Genomic DNA, 21,082 nt, shown 5'->3' with positions numbered 1-21,082 from the left:
TGCTATAATTATCTATTAATATCATAGAATCATAGATTTAAAGCTGTAGGGGATTTTGGAGGTCATCACTATACAAGCCAAGAAATTGAAGTCTAAAGAGATTGTCTTGCTCATGTAAGATAATTTGTCACAAGGTCAGGATGCAGACTTAAAATGTAGCATTCTTTCTCCTAAGATTATGCTGCTTCTAAGTAAGTTTCATTCTTTATTGAGAAGTGGAAATTCAAACTTCTCACATTAAGAATGAAAATTGATGTTCACTCTTGAGTCACAGTTACAATTTGCTCACTCAGATTCACCTAGTAATGTTATTTATCTTTGAATATACACCACACCTATACAACTAACTTTGCTTAATGAGGTGTAACTTTATTGACTCTATTTGAAATAAACCCTTTTGTATACCTATTATAGCTAAGATTCAAATTTTGATTGTCAATATTAAATGCAGTCAGTAACTAATGACATCACATTTTAGAAAATAGCCATTTCATATTTAGCCAGCTAATTTTGAAATGAGCTTTTGAATAATATTAACATTTTTCATATTCAATTTAGATATTTTCTCTATACTGTTATAATTCTGTGTCATTTATTAATTTAATTTGAATAGCAGAGAGATTAGTTAGCTAGTTAATAATATAGCAACAATAATAGTAATACTCAATTACAAAGAACAGTCAGTCATTATTTTCACCTGCACAATAATCAACCAAATATTAAACTTAAAAAAACACTGGTATTAAGGTGAATTGGCCTGAGACCATTCTTATATTTGAACTCTAATCAGAATTCCAGAGTTGGAATGATGATGGTGAAAATAGTGGTGGTGGTGATAATGATGAGGAGGGTGTAGATAGGAAGCAATATTAATTACATAATGGATAGTGAGGAAAGTGAGTGCCTCGAGTGAGGAAATGTAGAATCATGTCTTGTTTCTGACAAATAGTGATTCTATAACCTGTGGTAAATCATTTAACCTCTAAGTATACCAAGCAACTTTTAAAGGAAGTGAGGGGAAAAATGAGGGAAGGGAATAAATGTTTATTAAATTCCTATTATGTCATCTTAAACACAGTGCTGTGCTTTACAAACACCAGATTTGATCCTCACAACAACTCTGAAATAAGTGATTAAGATCTACATTTGACAGTTGAGGAAACTGAGGTTAAGGGACTTGCCAATGGTACACAGTTAATAAGATTATAAATTGATGTACAATATTTCAGGGTCTGATTCTTTTTGTACAGCAAAATAACGGTTTGGTCATGTATACTTATTGTGTATCTAATTTATATTTTAATATATTTAGCATCTACTGATCATCCTGCCATCTGGGGGAGGGGGTGGGAGGTAAGAGGTGAAAAATTGGAACAAGAGGTTTGGCAATTGTTAATGCTGTAAAGTTACCCATACATATAACCTGTAAATAAAAGGCTATTAAATAAAAAAAAAAAAGATTATAAATTGAGGAACTGTTGCCCATCTGTGTTGTATCAAGTTTCCCACACCCAGATAATCACAGATTCATTTCAAAATAATAACAATAAGAACTCATATTGATATGGTGTGTTGAGTTTTACAACATCCTTTATGGCAGGATTTCTTAATTTTTTCCATTTCTGTCTATCAATTAGAGAATGACTGAATAAATTATGTATTTAAATATAGTGGAATGTTATTGCTGCATTAGAAATAACAAACAGGTTGATGTCAGAAAAGCTTTTGGAAAGATTAAACATGAACTTATCTTGAGTAAGGGGAGCAGAACCAGAACACTGGACACTGTAATAGAAAGATTATGTGATGATCAACTATGAAAGACGTAACTCTTCTCAGCAATACAGTGGTCCAAGACAGTTTGGTAGGGTTTTTATAGAAAATGCCATCTACATCCAGAAAGAGAATGTGGAGACTTAATGCAGATTGGAATATACTATTTTCACCTTTTTTTGTTTGCTTTGCTTTTCCCTTTTATTCTGATTTTTCTTTTACAACATGACTAACATGGAAATATGTTTAAAATATTTATATACGTTTATAACCTATCCCAGACTACTTGAAGTCTTGGGGAGGAGTAAGGAAGGGAAGGAGAAAAATTTGGAAATTTTACAAAGATGAATATTAAAAACCATCTTAGTTAGATCATATCTGGAATATTGTGTTCAATTTTTGACCATACATTTTAGGAAAAACTGACAAGTTGGCACTAGGTTCAAATAAAGACTATCAGGATGGAAATCAGATTTTAAGTCATGTCATAGAAGATTTTTTTAAAGTTGCCTGATGTTATATGGTGTAGTAGGCTATAGAAGAAAAGATTTAGAGGGACATATGATTTCTTGACCTTTGGAAATTTGAAGGCTTGTCCTATGGATCTATAGCTAGTGGGTAAAAGTGACATAAGGGCTGAATAAGAACTCTGAAAAAAAAAATGGAATGGTCTAATTCAGGATGCAATGAGTATTCTAATACTGAAAATGCTTAACCAGAGACTAACTGGCCAGTAATTAATTCAGGTAGGAAGATGTACAATATATACCATTGCTCTACTCATTTCTATAATTTTTTGTTCTTTCTGAACAATACCATTCTATTATCACTTCTCGCTACTTCCATGTATGTATTATATATATTTCTTTTTTTCTTTTCTGATTCTCTATCTTTGCTGTCAAATCTCTTACCTATCTCTCTCTGCCCTGTCATTCTACATACTTGACAATGTCCTTTTCTACTCTTCTCTCTAAAAAATTCTACCAGCTCAAATCTCATGTCTTCCCTGAAACCTCCTTTAGCCACCATAACCAAAATTCTCTCCATACTGCTCATTTGTGCCAGATCATGGACAGTCACAGAAAAAGGAAGGTCATGAAGAACTGGATTGTGTGATGTGATCTAGGTCATCAGAACAAAAGGCCAAATCAGTTGGCAGCTATGAAAATTTCTAAGGGTTAAAACCAAGGTTGGAATCTAGGAGACACAAGGCCAGGTTCTGAATTACAGTAGACAGAAAAAGGTCAGTAGCTAATATTTAAAGTAGACAAGAGGAAATAGACAGAAATGTTACCTGAGTTTACGGGCATGAATCAGGGTTTGAGGTTAAATCTGGGCAGAAACAGGTAGATAATGGAATACATATCAGAAGTTAGAAATAGCATTTCAGATTTCTAGCAGACTGTAGGAATCAGGTTTTGACTATTGACTCCAGAACAGAGATTACTTTCCATTTTCCCTAATCAAGAGTATTTTTCTTGGTGTCATAAGGTAGCTATTACAGCATGAGTGTATTTTTTTGTTTTGTTTTATTATATGGTAGATTATAGATAATAATTGCAACAGTAGTCTCTTTCCTTTGGGAAATCCTCAATTTTCTCCTTTTGTCTCATTTCCTTCTGAACCTGCCAGCATTCATCTCTATATCTGGCGTCCAGTTCATTAGATTATAAACTGCATTTGATATTAAGTTCCTTTTTGTATTCCCAGTGGTGAGCATAGTGCCTAGCATATAATAGGTGCTTAATAAATGTTTATTGATTGATTGACAGTTCCTGCTTTACTTTTTTTCCTGGTTGCCATCTACATGAATCATTGGAGTACAGTTCTTTACTATTTAAGGTCACTTTGCTTGCCTCAGATTCTGCTGTGCTCATTTTGCATTTTCTTCTATTACCTAAGAACAAGGATTTGAAGTCTTTTATCCTGCCCTCAAGACTCCTAGCTTTTCTAATGTTTTCTATGTTTTTCCCAGCACATCCTATTTTTTCTGTCCTTTGCTGTCTGAGCTATTAGCCGTTGTTCCTCTACCTTTCTCTTGTTCTTCAGATCAGCATGCTTTGGTCTACCATATATACATGCGAACATATGCACACACACACATACACATACATCATCTCTCTTCTTTTTAATTCTGTAGGCCTTTGGGGTGGGGGAAGGGGAGGATTCTAGCCAATTGCTCTCTATTGATCCTCTCAATACCATCTGTGCATCCTCTGAAAATTATATTTTGTAATAAGACTAGGTCTTACATATCTTTACATTAATACTATATCTTGAACCTAGGGATAGAGACTGAATCGGTGATTTCATTGGGAACTCCTGGATGAGGAAAGTCCCTCTATGTGTGCAGATTAGCACTTTTGGGGTTATCATAGAGAGTTATCTAAACTCTAAAGCAATGAGAGATTGTGATCTGTCCAGGGCCACACTACCAATTTGTGCATCCATGTCTTCTTACCCCCAAGGCCAGCTCTCCTCTTCAACACAGTACTTGTCACCTAGTAGATGTATAATAAGCATTTGTTGACTGCCTGACTGATGAATAAATGACTCTAAAGAAGCAATCTATCCTTTTCACTTTCCATCACCTGGTTTATAGTTCCATCTGTTATAGACCCTTGCACAGAATTTATATATTTTTAAATTTATTTAAAAGATTTTTACACTGAAACACCAATAACTAAATGATAGAAAAGAAACATTTCACATATTAAATAAATCTTCAAATTTATTTTATCATTTTCTTTTTTAATTGTGAACTTAACAGCTTTTACAACCTGAAATATCCAAAGAAAAAGCATAGAAAAAAAAAAAGGAATTGTATTGAAACTGAACTTCTGTTAAAATATGTTGTTTTAAATGTCTATATTAAATTTAACATATCACAAAATGGTTGAGAAAATTTCTGTCTCATTCTGAACTTTTCTACAAGAAGATTTATCAGACACAAAATTTACCACAATTTTCTCCCCTGGAGACAAATGCATCAAGACATGCATATTTTGTACTCCCTCAAAGGAGGTACATAGACATTTATAGGTAGTTCTAATTAATTCACATTTAAAAGAATTCAAATAACCACTATATTATCTCACCTAAAATCTCATCAGCATTTCTGTTTTTCTATCCTTTTTGTCATTCTCAGAGATAGTCATCAAACAATTCTTGTCAAAGTGCTATTAAAAGAACCCATCTTCCTTTGAGATAGATGAGACCATTGTGCAACACAGTTTATGAGTCTTAGGCCCTAAGAGGGCTGATGAAAAGATGCTTAGGAAAATTCAGTAGCTGTAAAATCCAACTATTTGTATGATATTTTATACAAGTATACTTCACTCTAGACAGTAGATGTGCTCTGAAAAAAACATAATAGAACTCAAATCATATTTTCCCATTGACTTATCATTTCTGAGATGCTACTTTGACAGCCTCTTTCAGTTAATGAACTGTAAAACATAAGTGCTCAGAGGTATTCTTCAATTTAAAGGATTTCACTAGCAAATCCTTTGATAGAAAAAAAGAATCCCCTGGTAATAATACCTCCTAATCTATCAGCTTTGCAAGTTTGAATTTAGGGGCATTATGTTTTCTTTCCCACTCTAACTCTTGTGCATAATTGTAAATATGTGTGCTTAGTAACACAGGGAAGCAATTTGATATAAGTGCCAGAACTGGCCTGGGGGCAAAATAGACCTGGATTCAAATTCTGATCCATATTGACTCTGTGATCTTAGATAAGTTACTCATGCTTCCCCTGACCTAAACAACACTCTGAAAAACAAATGTGGGGTTCCTTCCTCTCCAAATGATGGAAGCAGTTTCCGAAATGGAAGTTTACTATGTGGTGAAGATCACAGATCTCAAACAGTAACATATTCAATTATTTTTGAATTTTGAACATTTCGAATTGAACATAGTTCAATTATTTTTGAATTTTGGACAGGGATGGGCAAGTTCAGATGCAACTGAATTCGTCATGTGCTCTGCCATCATTCTTATCAGGAAAGAAGAGTTAAATGAGTTATTTCTAAAGTAGATGTGAATAGAACTTCTTAATATATAATTTCAAAAAATCTCAGGTAATTTGGGGATATCATTCATAGTATAATAATAAACTTTTTAAGTTTGCATAGTAGTTTATATGCCTCAAAGCATCTAGATAGTTCAGTGGGAAAAGTTATCTGGCATAGAGTCAGGAAATTCTGAATTCAATTCTGACCTCACATACTAACTATGTGACCCTAGGCAAGTCACTTAACTCTATTTGTCATAATCTACTAGATTAGGAAATGGAAAGGTACTCCAGTATCTTTGTGGAGAAAACCTTGTAGACAGTATTGACATACTATGGTATACAAGGTCACTAAATATCAAACACGCTTGAACAACAAAAAATTATATACTTTTCATATACAAGAGGGACAACTAGATGGATAGGGTAGGGGCAAGAAATCAGAAACAATGAGTTTAAATCTGGCTTCAGACATTTACTAACTATGTGAACTCAGGCAAGTCACTTAATCCTGTTTATCTGTTTCCTCATCTGTAAAATCAGCTGGAGAAGGAAAAGGACAAACACTATTCAAACTTTTAAGATTTTTTTGAGAGTAAATATGGACAGATAAGTCATTTACGGGTACAGACTCACTGAAATCAAAAGGACTACTACTGTCATCATTTGCCATTAACCAAAAATGACTGGATTAAAAAAAAAAAAAAGTAGCTCTTATAAAACCATACATATGTACCAAGAAGCAGGGGCACAATTATCGCTAAGAAAAAGCAGTATTACTGACCAGAACACCAGCCTTAAGGGCCCCCAGTATATACAAAAAAGAAGGAACTTCACAGACATGGGTCATCTTAATCTCCTTGGATGAGAGAGAAGTTTAATAACCTCTATCTACTAATGGTTGAGATTGCCATTGGTTTCCAGATCTATTCTTTATATCTAGTTATCCACACATGTTATTCATGAGAACAAACTCCTAAATCTGAAATAGTTTTTTATTGGGTTGTTTGGGGTATATGTATGTGAGGGGAGACAGAGACAGAGAAAAAGATGGCTCACTTTTCAAATCTTTACATTGTATGGAGTTCAAAAAAGGGCATATAGACATTTGCCTCGGTTGACCTCAAGTATCTAGTAGGTAGACTTCAAAAAAAGGGCAATTTGAAATGTATTTTAGAAGATAAGTCCGCCTCTTTGGGGGAACCCAAAACAAGCATTGTTTAGGATCTAAGCATTCCTTATAACCATCTGGTTTCCCCGGAACATTTCTGGGTCAAGCCTGACCTCTATGGTAAATTTTTGGAGTTAGACAATTTTTACACTACATAAAGCTAGGTTCAAACAATATTAATAAAGGATAAATAATAATCCACAGAGAATTGCAAACACACATACCCTTATCCACCCATCCAGTGGTCTTCTGTTAGCAATCTCAGAAAAGTAAGTATATTACAAGATTGACATTTGTAGCAGCCATAGAAGTGGCCTTTTGGGGATGGACTTTCCAAGGCAAGACATAACAATCAATCACTTAGGAGAGAGAAGTAGTGGCAGGGAGTGACTAGATAGTGAAAGGTAGCAGAACATTTTAAAAGTAGCATAAAACAAAATGTGGAATGGAAATGTGGGTGTCTTTGAATAGTCATAGTGTTTAGGCTTTTGAGATGACAGTATAACATTTAGCTCAATGTGGGCACATAGTGGGCACTTAATAAATACTTATTTTCCAACAAACTGAGTCAGTCTTATTTAATTTCATGTTGTATGTATAACATCATAACTGCTGGAGATAAAGTTCATTTACATAGTGGCTCTAACTTTGCAATATTGAAATCACAAAAATGTTACATATTGTCATCTATTATCTATTTCATATTCAAAATAACTTTAAGAACAGACAAGACAATATTTTTTCCCATGTTCAGAGAACTTGTAATAGTTCAAAACTAATAGACCTGAATAATCCAGGTCTTTTGACTCTCTACTCCCATTCCACGGGGCCACAACATTAAGTTTTATAGCTATATTGCCAAAAGGTATGAGTTTATTTGTGTTTCTCTTTTGCTTCCCTATCCTGAGTCCTAATTGAACATGTCTTTTCAAGTTTTTCCTCACACTCAACTTTACAACAAAATTAGAAGCCTATAAAGATGAGGCTTTGAACTGAAAGACCAGCAGAAAATGAGATAAGGCTTGTTTGCCAATAACTTCATCAATGGTCAGTAAGAAATTTAAGAAACAAATCTTTTTTTGATCTTCATAATTGTCCTGAAAAGTTCATAAAAATTCAGGGAACTTCTAATTAAATACAAATTTTTATCCTTACTTTTAAAGAAAATCTATATCAGATCTGTAGCCTCACTATCTTTCAGGAAAACTGGAAGAACAATAGAAAAAAAGATTATATGGACCATATGAGTGACCAAGTTACTTTTTTAAACTCAGTTGGGATGCAATTGGCTGGGATCCACAAATGGTTTGCTCAGATCCATTTATCATTTAAAATTTGTCCACTTTTTTATTGATTATGGTTCATAAAATACTAATAACTCACTTATATAGCCTTTAAAAGTTTACAAGGCTCTTCTATCTGTTCTATCTTCAATAAGCATTTATTTAGTACCTACTAGGGGCAGATAGACAGTGCAGTGGATAGAGCACCAGCCCTGAAGTCAGAGGACCTGAGTTCAAATTTGACCTCAGATACTTAATCTTCTTAGCTGTGTGACCCTGGGCAAGTAACTTAACCCCAATTGCCTCAAGGAGGAAAAAAACTTTTTTTTTTTAAATTTAGTACCTACTATGTACAAAGAGAAGGTAATTGATAGTTCAACTTTTCTGAATCATGAAGTAGAGCATGAAAATCCTGGATGTGTATTGTATAATCCTATAGTTGAATGATGATGTGATGCTATGGATGTAGGGATGACACTATATTCTTTTTCCCTTCTGCTCTCTCCCTTTTTTCTCCCTATTTCTTCCTCCTTCTCTCTCCCCATTCTCCACCTCCCTAACTTGTTCTACCTTGCAGTATGATTGATGTCCACACATCAACCTACAAAACAGACAGAGACAGAGAGATAGAAACAGAGAGACATAGGTGCCTTGAAGGCACCTATATTAGAAATATGTACTTTATGGAGAAGAATATAAATGTACATATAAATAAGACAGGAAATGTCTATAAGCCAGAGGATGTTTGTTTATATTTTTTATACCTTGTGTTTGTTTATATAAATTAATTTATTATTTATTATCCTAAACTATATAGAGTAGTCTTGGGTCTGCTTTAGTGGAATAAGAGGGGAGTTCTTCCATGCCGATAAAATCATATAACCTTTGCATTAGACATATCTGTAGCCCAATCCACTCCCCAGAAATAATGAGGGAAGTCATGTTCATTTCATGAAGCAGCCAGCTTCATCTTTAAACAGCTTTGATGGTTAGAAAGTTCTTCCTTATGTTGAATTATAACTTGTTCTTTGTTATTTCTATTCATCTCTTCTGCTTCTGCCCTCTAGAATAACACAGAATAAATCCAATCTATCTTCTACATAATAACCTTTTGAAGAAAACTATCTACCTCCTACACTCTCAAAAGTCTTCTCTAATGTTCTTACTCCCTTCAGTTGCTTCTCATATAGCAGCATTATACCAAAAGCATCATCAGCTATTGTCCTCAAGAAATGTGTGTTTACTATGAATCCATGTTACTGAAAATGGGGAGCTACACTTTATTTTATCTTTGTAAAATACTTTTGAAAGAGACACAAGAAGCACCCCAGTCTTGCGAAGGATTCAAAATAAGTGCCCATTCCTCCTAAGAAGAGCACTTGTGTCATGGGGTTTCAAGTGCTATTGAATATTTTGTCATTTTCTACAATCTGTTGCTTGTGCTTTCTATAAACTAAGCCAAGGCAAAGTGAAAAATGTTCCTGATATAAATTGCACCCATGTTTGATTACTCCAAAAAATGGTGTCAGATACCACAAGCTTCTTGTGGCCAGTTTATTAAAAGATCTTGGACAATGCAGCAAAATGCCTGTGAGTAAAAATTTGTAAAGTTATTATTTTTGAGAAGTTTCTTTTTCCTTTCTCTCCACTAGATATAGCAAATGGTACCAGTTCAGGGGGGTACCGCCCACCTCCCCGAACAAGAGAAGTCATCATCAATGGTCAGACGGTGAAACTAAAATATTGTTTCACCTGCAAGATTTTTCGTCCTCCTCGTGCTTCTCATTGCAGTCTTTGTGATAACTGCGTAGGTAAGTAGAAAAAGAGACTGTGTGTGTGTGTGTGTGTGTGTGTGTGTGTGTGTGTGTGTGTTTACTGTCCGTAGAATGCTTATGTTCACATATTTGTTAAAAGGACAGGTGCTCTCCCATTAACAGATACTACTAAAAGGAACTGGTTATAGACACTTCTTATGTACTTCTACCATGTAAAACCCAAATAGAATTTCAGCTTTGAGTAAGGGTAACCTCTTGTCATTGATCCTAGTTCCCTAGGTTCTTCGATGGTTTCCATATTCATCACTCTTTCTTTGCTTGCCTTTCTTTCTCTCTGTTCCTCCTTTTCCCTGCATCACCTTCCCTCTCCTCTCTCTCTTTCTTGCTCTTTTCTTTCTTCTTTTCCCTCCCCCCCTTCTTTCTCCCTATTTCTTCCTCTTTCTTGCTCCTCATCCTCCCCCTGCCACTTGTTCTACCTTGTGGTAGGGTTGATGTCCAGGTATATCCTACAAATGTCAGAGAGAGAGGGGAGAGAGAGAGAGAGATTGAGAGAGAGAGAGAGAGAAAAAGAGAGAGAGAGAGAGAGAGAGCGAGCGCGCACAGACAGGGAAGCTGACAATAGCAGCCTTAATAGAAACAAGAGACAGTACATTTTTTCCTTAAGATTCTGTGAACTGCTAAGGCTGGAGACCTGATATTGCTATTAGGGTGACTCAGTCATAGGATTGTGCAATCATAAATTTAGAACTAGAAGAAACTTAAGAGGCTATCTGTTTCAACCCCCTCATTTTATAAATGGTGGGAACAGTCTCAGAGAGATTAAGAAACTACAAGAGCCCCGCAGCTTGCACGTGTCTGAGGCAAGACCCCCTCAGGTCTTCTGACTGCCTCCATTATGCCACAGTCCTTTCCTCCTTTAAGTCCTAGGGAACAGCTGGGGCAAGGGACCTAGAGTTATGGAACAGATTGTGGGCTATGTAATGTTACATATAGGTCTTTATATTTAGAAGTCCCAGTTTTGATGCTGGCCGGGAAGTTTGTCCAGAGGAAGAAATATTGCAAAAGGGGAAAGATCCCTTCCACATCCCCACCACAGAAAAGGGAACCCAGTATGGAAAATATGGAAACATGAACAATCTCCCTTTGAAGATTTTAGTCCTATTAAGGCAAATAAAGTATGTAAAAAGGTAAAATAGAAATACATAAAATCATAGCATCATAACTCTAGAGCTAGAAGGACCCAAGAGGATATCCAGTCCAACTTCTGATTTTAAAGATAAGGAAACTGAGGCTGAGGGAGACAAGTGATTTATGCCATGTGACACAGGACTCTCTGATTCTAAAACATTTTCTCTTTCATTGCATCTTTTTTTCTGACATTCTGTATTTCATGGAGTTAACCAATTGGCTCTATCCTTTATTTTTTCTAGTTTGAAATGTCTTTGAAAAATAATATCTTATATTCTCTCCCCAATTACATTTAAAAATATTTTGACATTTGTTTTTGTTTTAAAACATTTGTTTAACATTCTGTCTTTCCTTCCCTCCTTTCCTCCATTTGTGAGAAAGTAAAAAATCTGATATGTTGTCCATGTGCATCTTTTCTTGTATATTGTTGACTTTTGACATTTATATAAACCAAAATTTCTATAATTATGTATTATAGATTTTAGGTAAAAGTGTAGCTGAAGATTAAAGCTGATGAATGACCTTTGAAATCCTCGGTATTCTCAGAGATTCTGTTCATTCACAGGCCACACAGTATTTGTTATAAACAATTTCTTGTATTGAGCTAGATAACTCATTAATATCAGGCAGCCATCAGAAGTTAATTTGGGCCTAGGTACCTGTCAACATTCATGAGACATGGGCAGAAGAAAAGAGGAGGAAGGGGAAAAAACATAAGAACATATTATAAGAATTCTTATCCTGAATCAGATCCATAGTATCTGACAAAGAAAACCAGGAAATTTTGTTGGAGATGTGATTGTGCTTTTCTCCATGAAATGAACTTCAAGGTCATGAACTTACCCCCAAAGTATCACTAGTAATTCAGTCCTTAATAATAAAATTATGAATCTGTCATTGACTAATTTTTTTTAAAATCCTATTTCTATTGCCAGTCAATAGGATAACAAGTTCCATAATTTTAGTGCTCACTGTTCAAAGTAGTTCTTTTTTTTTTTTTTGGCTTTGTCCTCATTTACTTTATCCTATTTCTAGTATGCTGTGATTTGTCATGAAGTGCAAGTTTGTCCTTTCTGTGCCCTTCACAGTTTTACAGACTCTGATCCTAACAGATCTTAGCTTTCATCTCTCCAGACAGAAGATTCCTAATCTTTTTGTCTGTTCATATTGAGAACCCCTCTCTGTTCCCTTGATCATTTTACCCTGCTACATATGAAACTTTCCAAATCAGTTAGGTCTGTCTAGAGATCTAACAACAAGGATTCTATAGTGTTCTGGTTCTCCAGATCACTTGGAAGACATTTTAAAATTTTGAATTATGAAATTATTTAATTGATATTTAACCCATAAAGACAGCATCACAGCTGCAGTTTTAGAGAAAAGTGAACTATGTTTCTGATACACTTCCTGATAATTCTCACCATTCTGCTATCCCCATTTGACTAAAGGAACCCACTGGGGCAATGTCAATAAGCAGCATTTGATAATGACTTTCAAGGTCCTTTGTTCAATGCTCATCACCCTTCCTCCTGTGTCTTTGATTTTGGATAATTTTCAACCAAAATAAATGCAGTACCTAAACAAATTGCCCACTTTAAAGCTCAACTGCCATTTTTATAGATAACTCTGCTTTTATAGGTAATACTACTTCTGGCAAGTTCCCTGCAATTTATCATGGTTGGCTTGGCATTTTGGAAACTATAAGATTGTGATGTCATTTGCAAACCTGAAACAGTCACTGTGTCTTTCTCTTATATGTTATTTATGAAAACTTTGAATTTGACTCATAGTTGTTCTTATCTCTTGAGACCTCAACATTTACTCTTTCCCATATAGAGAATTGCCTGTTTTACCCTATCATTTACTTTTCATCTCTAAACTAGTTTTTTTCCATGATAAAATATTTCGTGATATTCTGCAGTGATTCAGTTTTTTAAAATAATTTTTGGATTAGAATTTTTTCCACACATAAATTATTTTTATAATTCCCTCTTGCCCATATTTTTGTATATTTATTCTGTTAGGTTCTTATCAAAATGTTATTTCCTTTTCCTCCAATGATTTTTATTTGCTAAAATTTCAATAATATTATCCTCTCTTTTCTCTTTCTTCTAGTTTGTCTGCTAATAGTAATATTTACCAATAAATTAACTCTAATACCTATAAGAATATCCTCTGGAACCCCCTTTTTAAAATGAAAACCACATTGGTGATCTACCTTCAAGATGATGGCTTCCAGATCTCTAGAAAGACATATTTTTATTGACTTGTGCCAATATTTAATTGATATTTAACCCACAAACATGGCATCACATATTGTGCTTTTATACAAAAAAAGGTATAGTATCTAAGATAATATGCACAAAGGAAAAAAAAGAAAGAGGAGGAAGAGAAAGGAAAAATTAACTGAGTACATATGGCTAGGAATAGGAGAATGATATCAGCAATTACATCAGGTAGCACTGAGAGCTATGGGCTGCCTAATCCTGGAACTAGATTATGCTTCATGGAGAAGATTTGAGCTTGGCTTTAAAATAGCACACACACAAAACTATCCCCCACTTCCCTCTCAAAAAAGAACACAGAGATTCAAACCTGTTTCATTTTGGTTTTCCAGCTAATTAGACTAAATTTGGGAATTTAGCATGACTGATTAGCACACTAGTGATCTGGACCTTTTGCATTCAACAAAACAACATGGAAAACAGATGTCGCCAACCAAGAAGTGTAATTGCAGAGTTTGCTATAGTTATATTTTTAGAGAAAAAGCATTTATTGAAAGAATTCTACTTTTGCTGCAAGATGAAATCTTGAGTTGAACACTGGAAGCCAAGAATGGAAATTGTAGCATCCTTCCTCCTAAAATGAATTGGTAGATGATTCCTTGGTACACTATGTAGATGTCATTTTTGCATCATGAGGGGAAAAAAAAGCAATGAGTAATATATTTTTATTCATTTAGTAGATTTTAATCTAATGTAAAATAATATGGGTTTAGCATGTTTAATTGGAGGCTGTGAAGCTTTTAGGTAATGAAAATCTATTTAAAAACCAAATCAATCTTTTATCCCTCAGTAAGAGGAGAACTGCAACAGCAAATAATGTGAGAACCTCCTTTTTGTCAGATGACTTTTAAACAAGGAGGCATGATGGTACTTTACCTGGGTTGTAGTGGCATCTAAATCACTATCAATAGAAAGCAGTGCTTTCTATTTTTTTTCTTTTACATCAGAAGATTTTATATATTTAGTATAGAATTTTTAGATTTTTTTCAGTTAGTTAATATTTGAAACCATAATTTTTTAAACAACTGGGGCTATGGTTCTAGAAATACTTTAATAATCTCTAATTTCCATTAAATAGCCAAAGAATAACCAACACAACAATCACAACAACAATGGTAGCATTTTATATAGTACTTTAAAATCTGCTAGGGTTTTTAAATATGTTATCTCATTTGATCTTCACAATAACTTTAGAGTTAGGTACTGTTACTGAGAAACTGAGGCTAAGTGACTTGCCCAGAGTCTCACATTGGAGACCAGAGATAAACACACTTCTCCCTTATTCCAAATGCAACTCTAGCCACCAAATTCCATAGTTGATTTCAGAATGCAGCTCAAGTGAACAGAAATCTAAACTTGTCAATTCTTCTCAAATTATTATTATTAAGTGAATATATGCATCAGTAATATTTTCATGGTATGTAGAACCAGAGAAAAATGCAACTCCTTCATTTTGGTCTGCCATTTTCTCAGAACTTGAAACTTGAGGCTTCTTTTCCTACTGAGCACAAATTTCTGTGTATTAAAGCTTGTCACAATAGCTTACCAATGCCCTTTTGTCCCACTTCTCATGCATTCCCAACCTTCTCTTGCTTTCTGCTAATTCTCCCCTTCATCTTACCAATAGCATCCAAATGGAAAACAAACCTGGAGGAAAAACTCTTCCTAGCTCAGTTATGGTTCATATAAAGGACTAAAATTACTTATAAAGTGGCAAATTTCTAGGTTTTGCAACCACAGGATGCCAGAACTGTGGAGAGAAATGGAAATTATCATAAAGCTTAAGAACACAAGCCAATTGTCAATCCAGAAGTTGCCTCCTGGAGTTGCAATGCAGGATATGAATAAAATTTTCAGATTTGCTTTTTCAATTCTTGGACAAACAGAAGATTCAAGTATTTAGTCAATGAATTCTTTTGAAGAATTCTGTCTGGATTATCCAGGGTCATTGCCCAAGCTGCTATCAAAAAAATGAGAAATTCAGTTCAGTTCCTTAGTGTAGTAGATAGAAAGCTGTTCTCATAGTCTGGAAAACTTGGGTCCAAATTCCATGTTGTTCATTCATTTCAGTCATATCTGATTCTTTCTGACCCCATTTGGGATTTTCGTGGCAGGTACTAGAGCAGTTTGTCATTTCTTTTTCTAGCTCATTTTACAGATTAGGAAACTGAGGCAAACAAGGTCAAGTGATTTAGTCACTTCACTGTGACTGGGGTCACACAGCTTGTAAGCCTCTGAGGTTGGATTCGAACTTGTCTCCTTAACAACAGGCCCAAAACTCTATCCACTGTGCTACCTAACTAGGCTAGCTTTTTGACCTGAGCAAGTCACTATTTTGTGATTGTCTCCTCATAAGTATGAGGACAGAGAAGAGGTTACATAGTTTTAAGACAGATCTGATGGAGAAATGCTGACAAGAAAAAGTAGGTGTCTGGGTAAATGCTTTTTATCTCAGTAAAAAGCAATTCTGAAGAATACCAAATTTAAGTTGCAGTCTGCTAGCTTTGGGCCATGAAAAGTACCCAAGTTAGAAAAGATAGATTGTTGATAATTTGACCCCAAGGACATAATTAGAACATTAGCATTAAGGTGGCCCAGCTCATGGTATCTCCTAGACAGAAATACTTCATCTTGGTGGAGGGTAAGGTTGTGGGAAGTAGAAAAAAAGATGGAAAAATGGGCTAGAAAAGCCTAAGTCACTGTCATACATTTAACCTTTACCATGCTTTCTTTAGCCCAACTTTTTACATAAACTTTGATTGATCTTATATCAAATTAAAACTTTTTACAGTTACAGAATATGATTTTGGCTCCACCTATCCGCATTCTCCATGCTTTTTACTTTTTTCACTTGTTTTCCTTCTTGGGGGTCCTTAATTGGTATTCAGCAAATGCCTCTATTCCCACCCACCATTTTTTCCATATCCTTTTTTTTTTCTTCTAATTACATCTAGAACCATCTTCTCTAATTTGACTAGTCATCACCTTGTCTAGCTAATCTTTTTTTGAAACCTCTATACTTCATTTATATTTAACATTTTCATTATTACTACTTTCTCCAAACAATAGACAGTGAAAAAGTATTCAGTTAGGTCAAGACAACTAAGAAAAATGGAACTAAAATCTACTAACCTTTCTCATCTTTCAGAAGCATTCATCTTTTAAGCTAGTGATTATGCTATTTTCCTAAAGGTATACAAAAAGTAGACTTCATAAAAGTCCTATTCCAATGCCTCATCGTAGCGCTTTGGTGACCTGGGTTTTCAAAAGCTTATACCTTTAAATTATAAGATATGGTTTAGGTGATAAACTCGGTCAACTGTCCAAGGGCCATACAACTTAACAACATAGTGATTAATATATATATATCAAATATATAGTATACATATGTTATATATGTATGCATATATATGTGTGTGTATACATATACATGTGTTCATTATATGTGCATATATTTATATACATACACATATTTTTATGCGTAGAGAGAGAATATACACACAAATATACATATGTGCAGGATCAAAGAACTCTAAGATTTGTAACATTCCCTGTTTTCTTTTCTATACTCTATCACTATTACTACAGAAATAGATAGAAGTTGAGCAAGACAAGGGACACGATGAATTTTGTTTGTGTCTCATGGATTCCTGTGCTCAAAGAATTCATCACCCAATGAACCTACTGCTGCTGATGAGCTTCTGCATAATGAGCTAGACTGGTCCTTGGAACTGGTCTTTGTAACTGAAAATGGGATTTTCTTGGTAAAGAAACCAGAGTGGTTTGCTAGTTTGTTCTGCAGCTCATTTTACAGATGAGGAAACTGAGGCAAGCAGAGTTAAGTCACTTTTCCAGAGTCACACAGCTAGTAAGTGTCCTAGGTTGAATTTGAACTTAGCAAGATGAGTCTTTCATAGCAAGATAAGTGCTCCAGGTTCAGCACTCTGTTCACTGCACAGCTATCCCTATTAATCATTTTGATTTCCTTTGTAGTCCTATATATTTTATTTTATTTATTCTTAGAATAAATTTATTCTAAATTGTTCTTAGAATTTAAATTTTTTTACTTTTATTATTTTTTTATTTTATTTAAAACATTATTCTTAGAAAGGGGTACATAGGCTTCATCAGATTGACAAAGGGATCTATGGCAGAAAAAAAAGGATTAAGAACCTCTGGTTTAATCCATTCATAGTAAAAACATCAAACTGTTGGTGCTCTCAATTTGTGTTCCTCTTTTGATCACCAACAAGTTGACATACTACTAAAGGAACTGAACCACATCAACGTTGACATTCTTGCTATAAATAAAACTTGAAGATGTAAGGACATTGCAGTATTTCACAAAGACAGATTTTTTTAAAATCCTGCTCAGCTTGCAAGCAGCTTTACCAGCTTGCAAAATTATCACTGACCTTTCACACATTTTTCAAGGTTTTTGCAAGGGTGCATCTCATGGCAGTAAATGTCTCTAGGCTGAAAAAGCCTGGTAACTGTGCAGTGATTTGTGTTCGCCATTTTTATTAAAATCCTCACTTACCTGTCAACCCAATTTCTTTCAGAAACCTCAGAAGTTACATTCATTGCACATGGGAGAGATATCTTCTATCATGGAGCACGATCAGATCACAATATAGCCATTTATCCATTACTTTAACTGATTGTTTTTGGTTCAAGGAATAAGATACCAGAGCCAAGTCAGTTCTCCTGTCTTTTGATCATGTTCCCCATCCCTTTTCCACTCTCCATCTACCACCTCAATCTCCCACCCCCACCACATCCCAGCTGTGGGCAAATTATTTTATCACCGTTTTACAGTTCATAAAATTTAATTCTTCTCTAAGCCCTAATGGAAATGTTAACAGCATCAGCACTTCCCTTCCCATTCTAGAGTATATTAAGAATAAACCCCTTTTGGTAAGAAGGGAAACAAAAAAGATTACACCTGCTTTATTCTTGAATCCTTCTATCTAGGATGATCTTGAGAATTCCATGGTTCTTTGGAATTTTGATAGTTTGGCTATTGAGTTTTCAATAACCCAGGGTTACCACATGGAAAGCCTCTAAAATTTTCAACAGAATTAATGATGATTGTAGCAGAACTATCATAAAAGATCCATTTCCTGTTTTTTCCTAACTCTTACCCTACTCTATTCTAATGATGTCATCTCTTGAGTATCTGAGATGCCATAAAATATAGTAGTACCCATGTAGAGAGAAGATGAAAAGAAATGGATTCTCATTCTACTTAGTAAAAACCAATTATAGAATTTCTGTCCCTCTTCCTCACCCCCACCTTGATCTCAGTCAGGAGCTAAGTCCTATATAAGGGCATAAAAAATTAGGTAGTAAATCTATTTTTGTGTATTTACATTTATGCCTAAAATAATACACAAACACACATACACACACACACACACCTTACCCATCAGCATTCTTTGAGATAACAAAAATAGATATATTCTACAGGTAGTCTATAGATTCTACAGAATGTAGAATACAACACATTCCTATACTTATAAACATAAGTGCATCTGTATGCAAGTATACAGAAACCTATTTGTAAATGTATATATCAATGTATTTATGAATATATGTATAAAATATGCATATATCTCCTTTTGCCACAAAATGATACACATATATTTAGATGATATGCATGGATACACCTATGTATGCACACATGGGTATATGTACACACGTGTGTGTATACAAGTATATTGTCTAGTTTGTAATTTTTTCCAGTTATGTCTCACTCTTCTTTTTTTTAATTATAGCTTTTTATTTACAAGTTATATGCATTGGTAATTTTTCAGCATTGACAATTGCCAAACATTTTGTTCCAATTTTTCCCCTCTTCCCCCATCCCCTCCCCCAGATGGCAGGTTGACCAATACATGTTAAATATGTTAAAGTATAAATTAAATACAATATAAGTATACATGTCCTAACAGTTATTTTGCTGTACAAAAAGAATCAGTAGGTCTCACTCTTCATGACCCCATTTGGAGTTTTCTTGGCAAAGATAATGAAGTGGTTTGCCATTTCTTTTCCCAGATCACTTTCCAGATGAGGAAACTGGGATAGAGAGATTTAAGTGATTTGTTCAAGGTCACAGTGTCTGAGGCTAGATTTGAACTCAGGATTTCCTGACTCCACACCAGTGCTCTCTCTCTCTACTAATTGTATATATGTATTCATACTCACATACCTGTGCTTTCCTAAGTGTAGGAAACTGTTGGTACTGACCCCCTCCCATGTCCATCCCTCACTAAGGAATATTAATGAGCATAAGTTAGTCTATATCTTAGAGCAGTGGTTCTCAAACTTTTGTTTTCAGTATCTTTATCCTATTAAAAATTATTGAAGATCTCTCCAAAGAGTTTTTGTTTATCTGGATTATATTTATAGACATTTACCATATTGGAAATAAAAACTATTTTTGAATTTGTAGACCCTCTAAAAGGGTTTCAGAGACCACCAGGATTCTCTAGACCATACTTTGAGAACCACTGTCTTAGAGTCTTAGGGAGATGCATCGAATATTAAAAGGCTAAATGACTTGCCCATCCATGGTCACACAGTATATTTTAGAGGCAATAGTTAAACTTGGGTTTTTCATAACTCTAGGATTAGCCAGGACTCCATGTTGTGTCTCATGTTTCAAGTGGAGATATAGAAATCTTTTAAAGCAAAGGTTCTTGATCTGGGTCTATGAACTTTTTATGTAACTTGATAAACGTAATTCAAGAAAATTAGTTTCATTTGTTGTTCTATGTATTTCATTTCATGCATTTAAAAATTGTTCTTTGAAGAGGCTCATTTGTTTCACCAGATTATGAAGGGTCTGTGATACTTTAAAAAAAGGAGTTTAAGATCCTCTCAAAGGAAGCATTTTTAAATTAAAAAGTACTTGAATGCTTCAAATATTCAAGTCACTGTGCTAGGTACCAAGAGATTTCCAAAGAAAAATTAGATTTGATCTCTGCCCTTAATAAGCTCACAATATAATTGGAGATTATAGTATCATAGGATTCTGGATTTAGAGCTGGCAGAGGAAAGACATCAGATGTGATTTAAGCCAACCTTCCTCAAAGACCGCAGTGATTAGAGGCATCAGACTTTTAATTATAATAATTAGTATTAAAATATTAATTGATACCTGGATGATCCTAGGCAAATTATTTAACTGTTTGCCATCATTCCTTATATTTAAAATGAGATGGAGAAGAAAATGGCCAACCATCCCAAGATCTTTGGATCCCCCCAAAAAACCCAAAATGGGGTCACAAAAAATTAGAAATGAGTGCAAAAAATAAAAAAATATATCATAAGGCAATATTTGATACTTGGAATATTCAGGACTATCCTAGGATGTCTCTCCCATTCTAATTTTGGACTTGCCCAAGACTCTGAAGTGGATCAGATATTCTGCAGGTATTAGGGGCTATTATCATTTTTAACTCACAGCAGTAGTGAACACTGCTTGTGCCTGAGCCTCAATTTGCTAGGAATGTTGCTTCTGTTTCACTTCATCCCATTGAACTTCATAAATTGTTGGGAAGAAAAGAACCCTCTTAAGATTCTTTTTG

At 34.6% G+C, this 21,082-nt stretch overlaps 1 protein-coding gene across 5 annotated transcripts in view; it reads left to right on the top strand.

The window, feature by feature from the left end:
- The window catches only part of ZDHHC14 (zinc finger DHHC-type palmitoyltransferase 14), a 321,515-nt gene that overhangs the window by 222,970 nt on the left and 77,463 nt on the right, over nt 1-21,082 (top strand). For all 5 annotated transcript variants that reach the window (XM_031937577.1, XM_031937576.1, XM_031937575.1 and 2 more), the window contains one exon: nt 9,895-10,053. In XM_031937577.1, coding sequence (XP_031793437.1) covers nt 9,895-10,053 — 159 coding nt within the window. The remainder of the gene's footprint in view (nt 1-9,894; nt 10,054-21,082) is intronic.

Source organism: Sarcophilus harrisii, chromosome 4 (assembly GCF_902635505.1).
Source record: "Sarcophilus harrisii chromosome 4, mSarHar1.11, whole genome shotgun sequence".
In the NCBI taxonomy this organism is placed as follows: domain Eukaryota; kingdom Metazoa; phylum Chordata; class Mammalia; order Dasyuromorphia; family Dasyuridae; genus Sarcophilus; species Sarcophilus harrisii.
The sequence above is the reverse complement of the archived record's forward strand: the minus strand, read 5'-3'. Positions and strand labels throughout refer to the sequence as shown.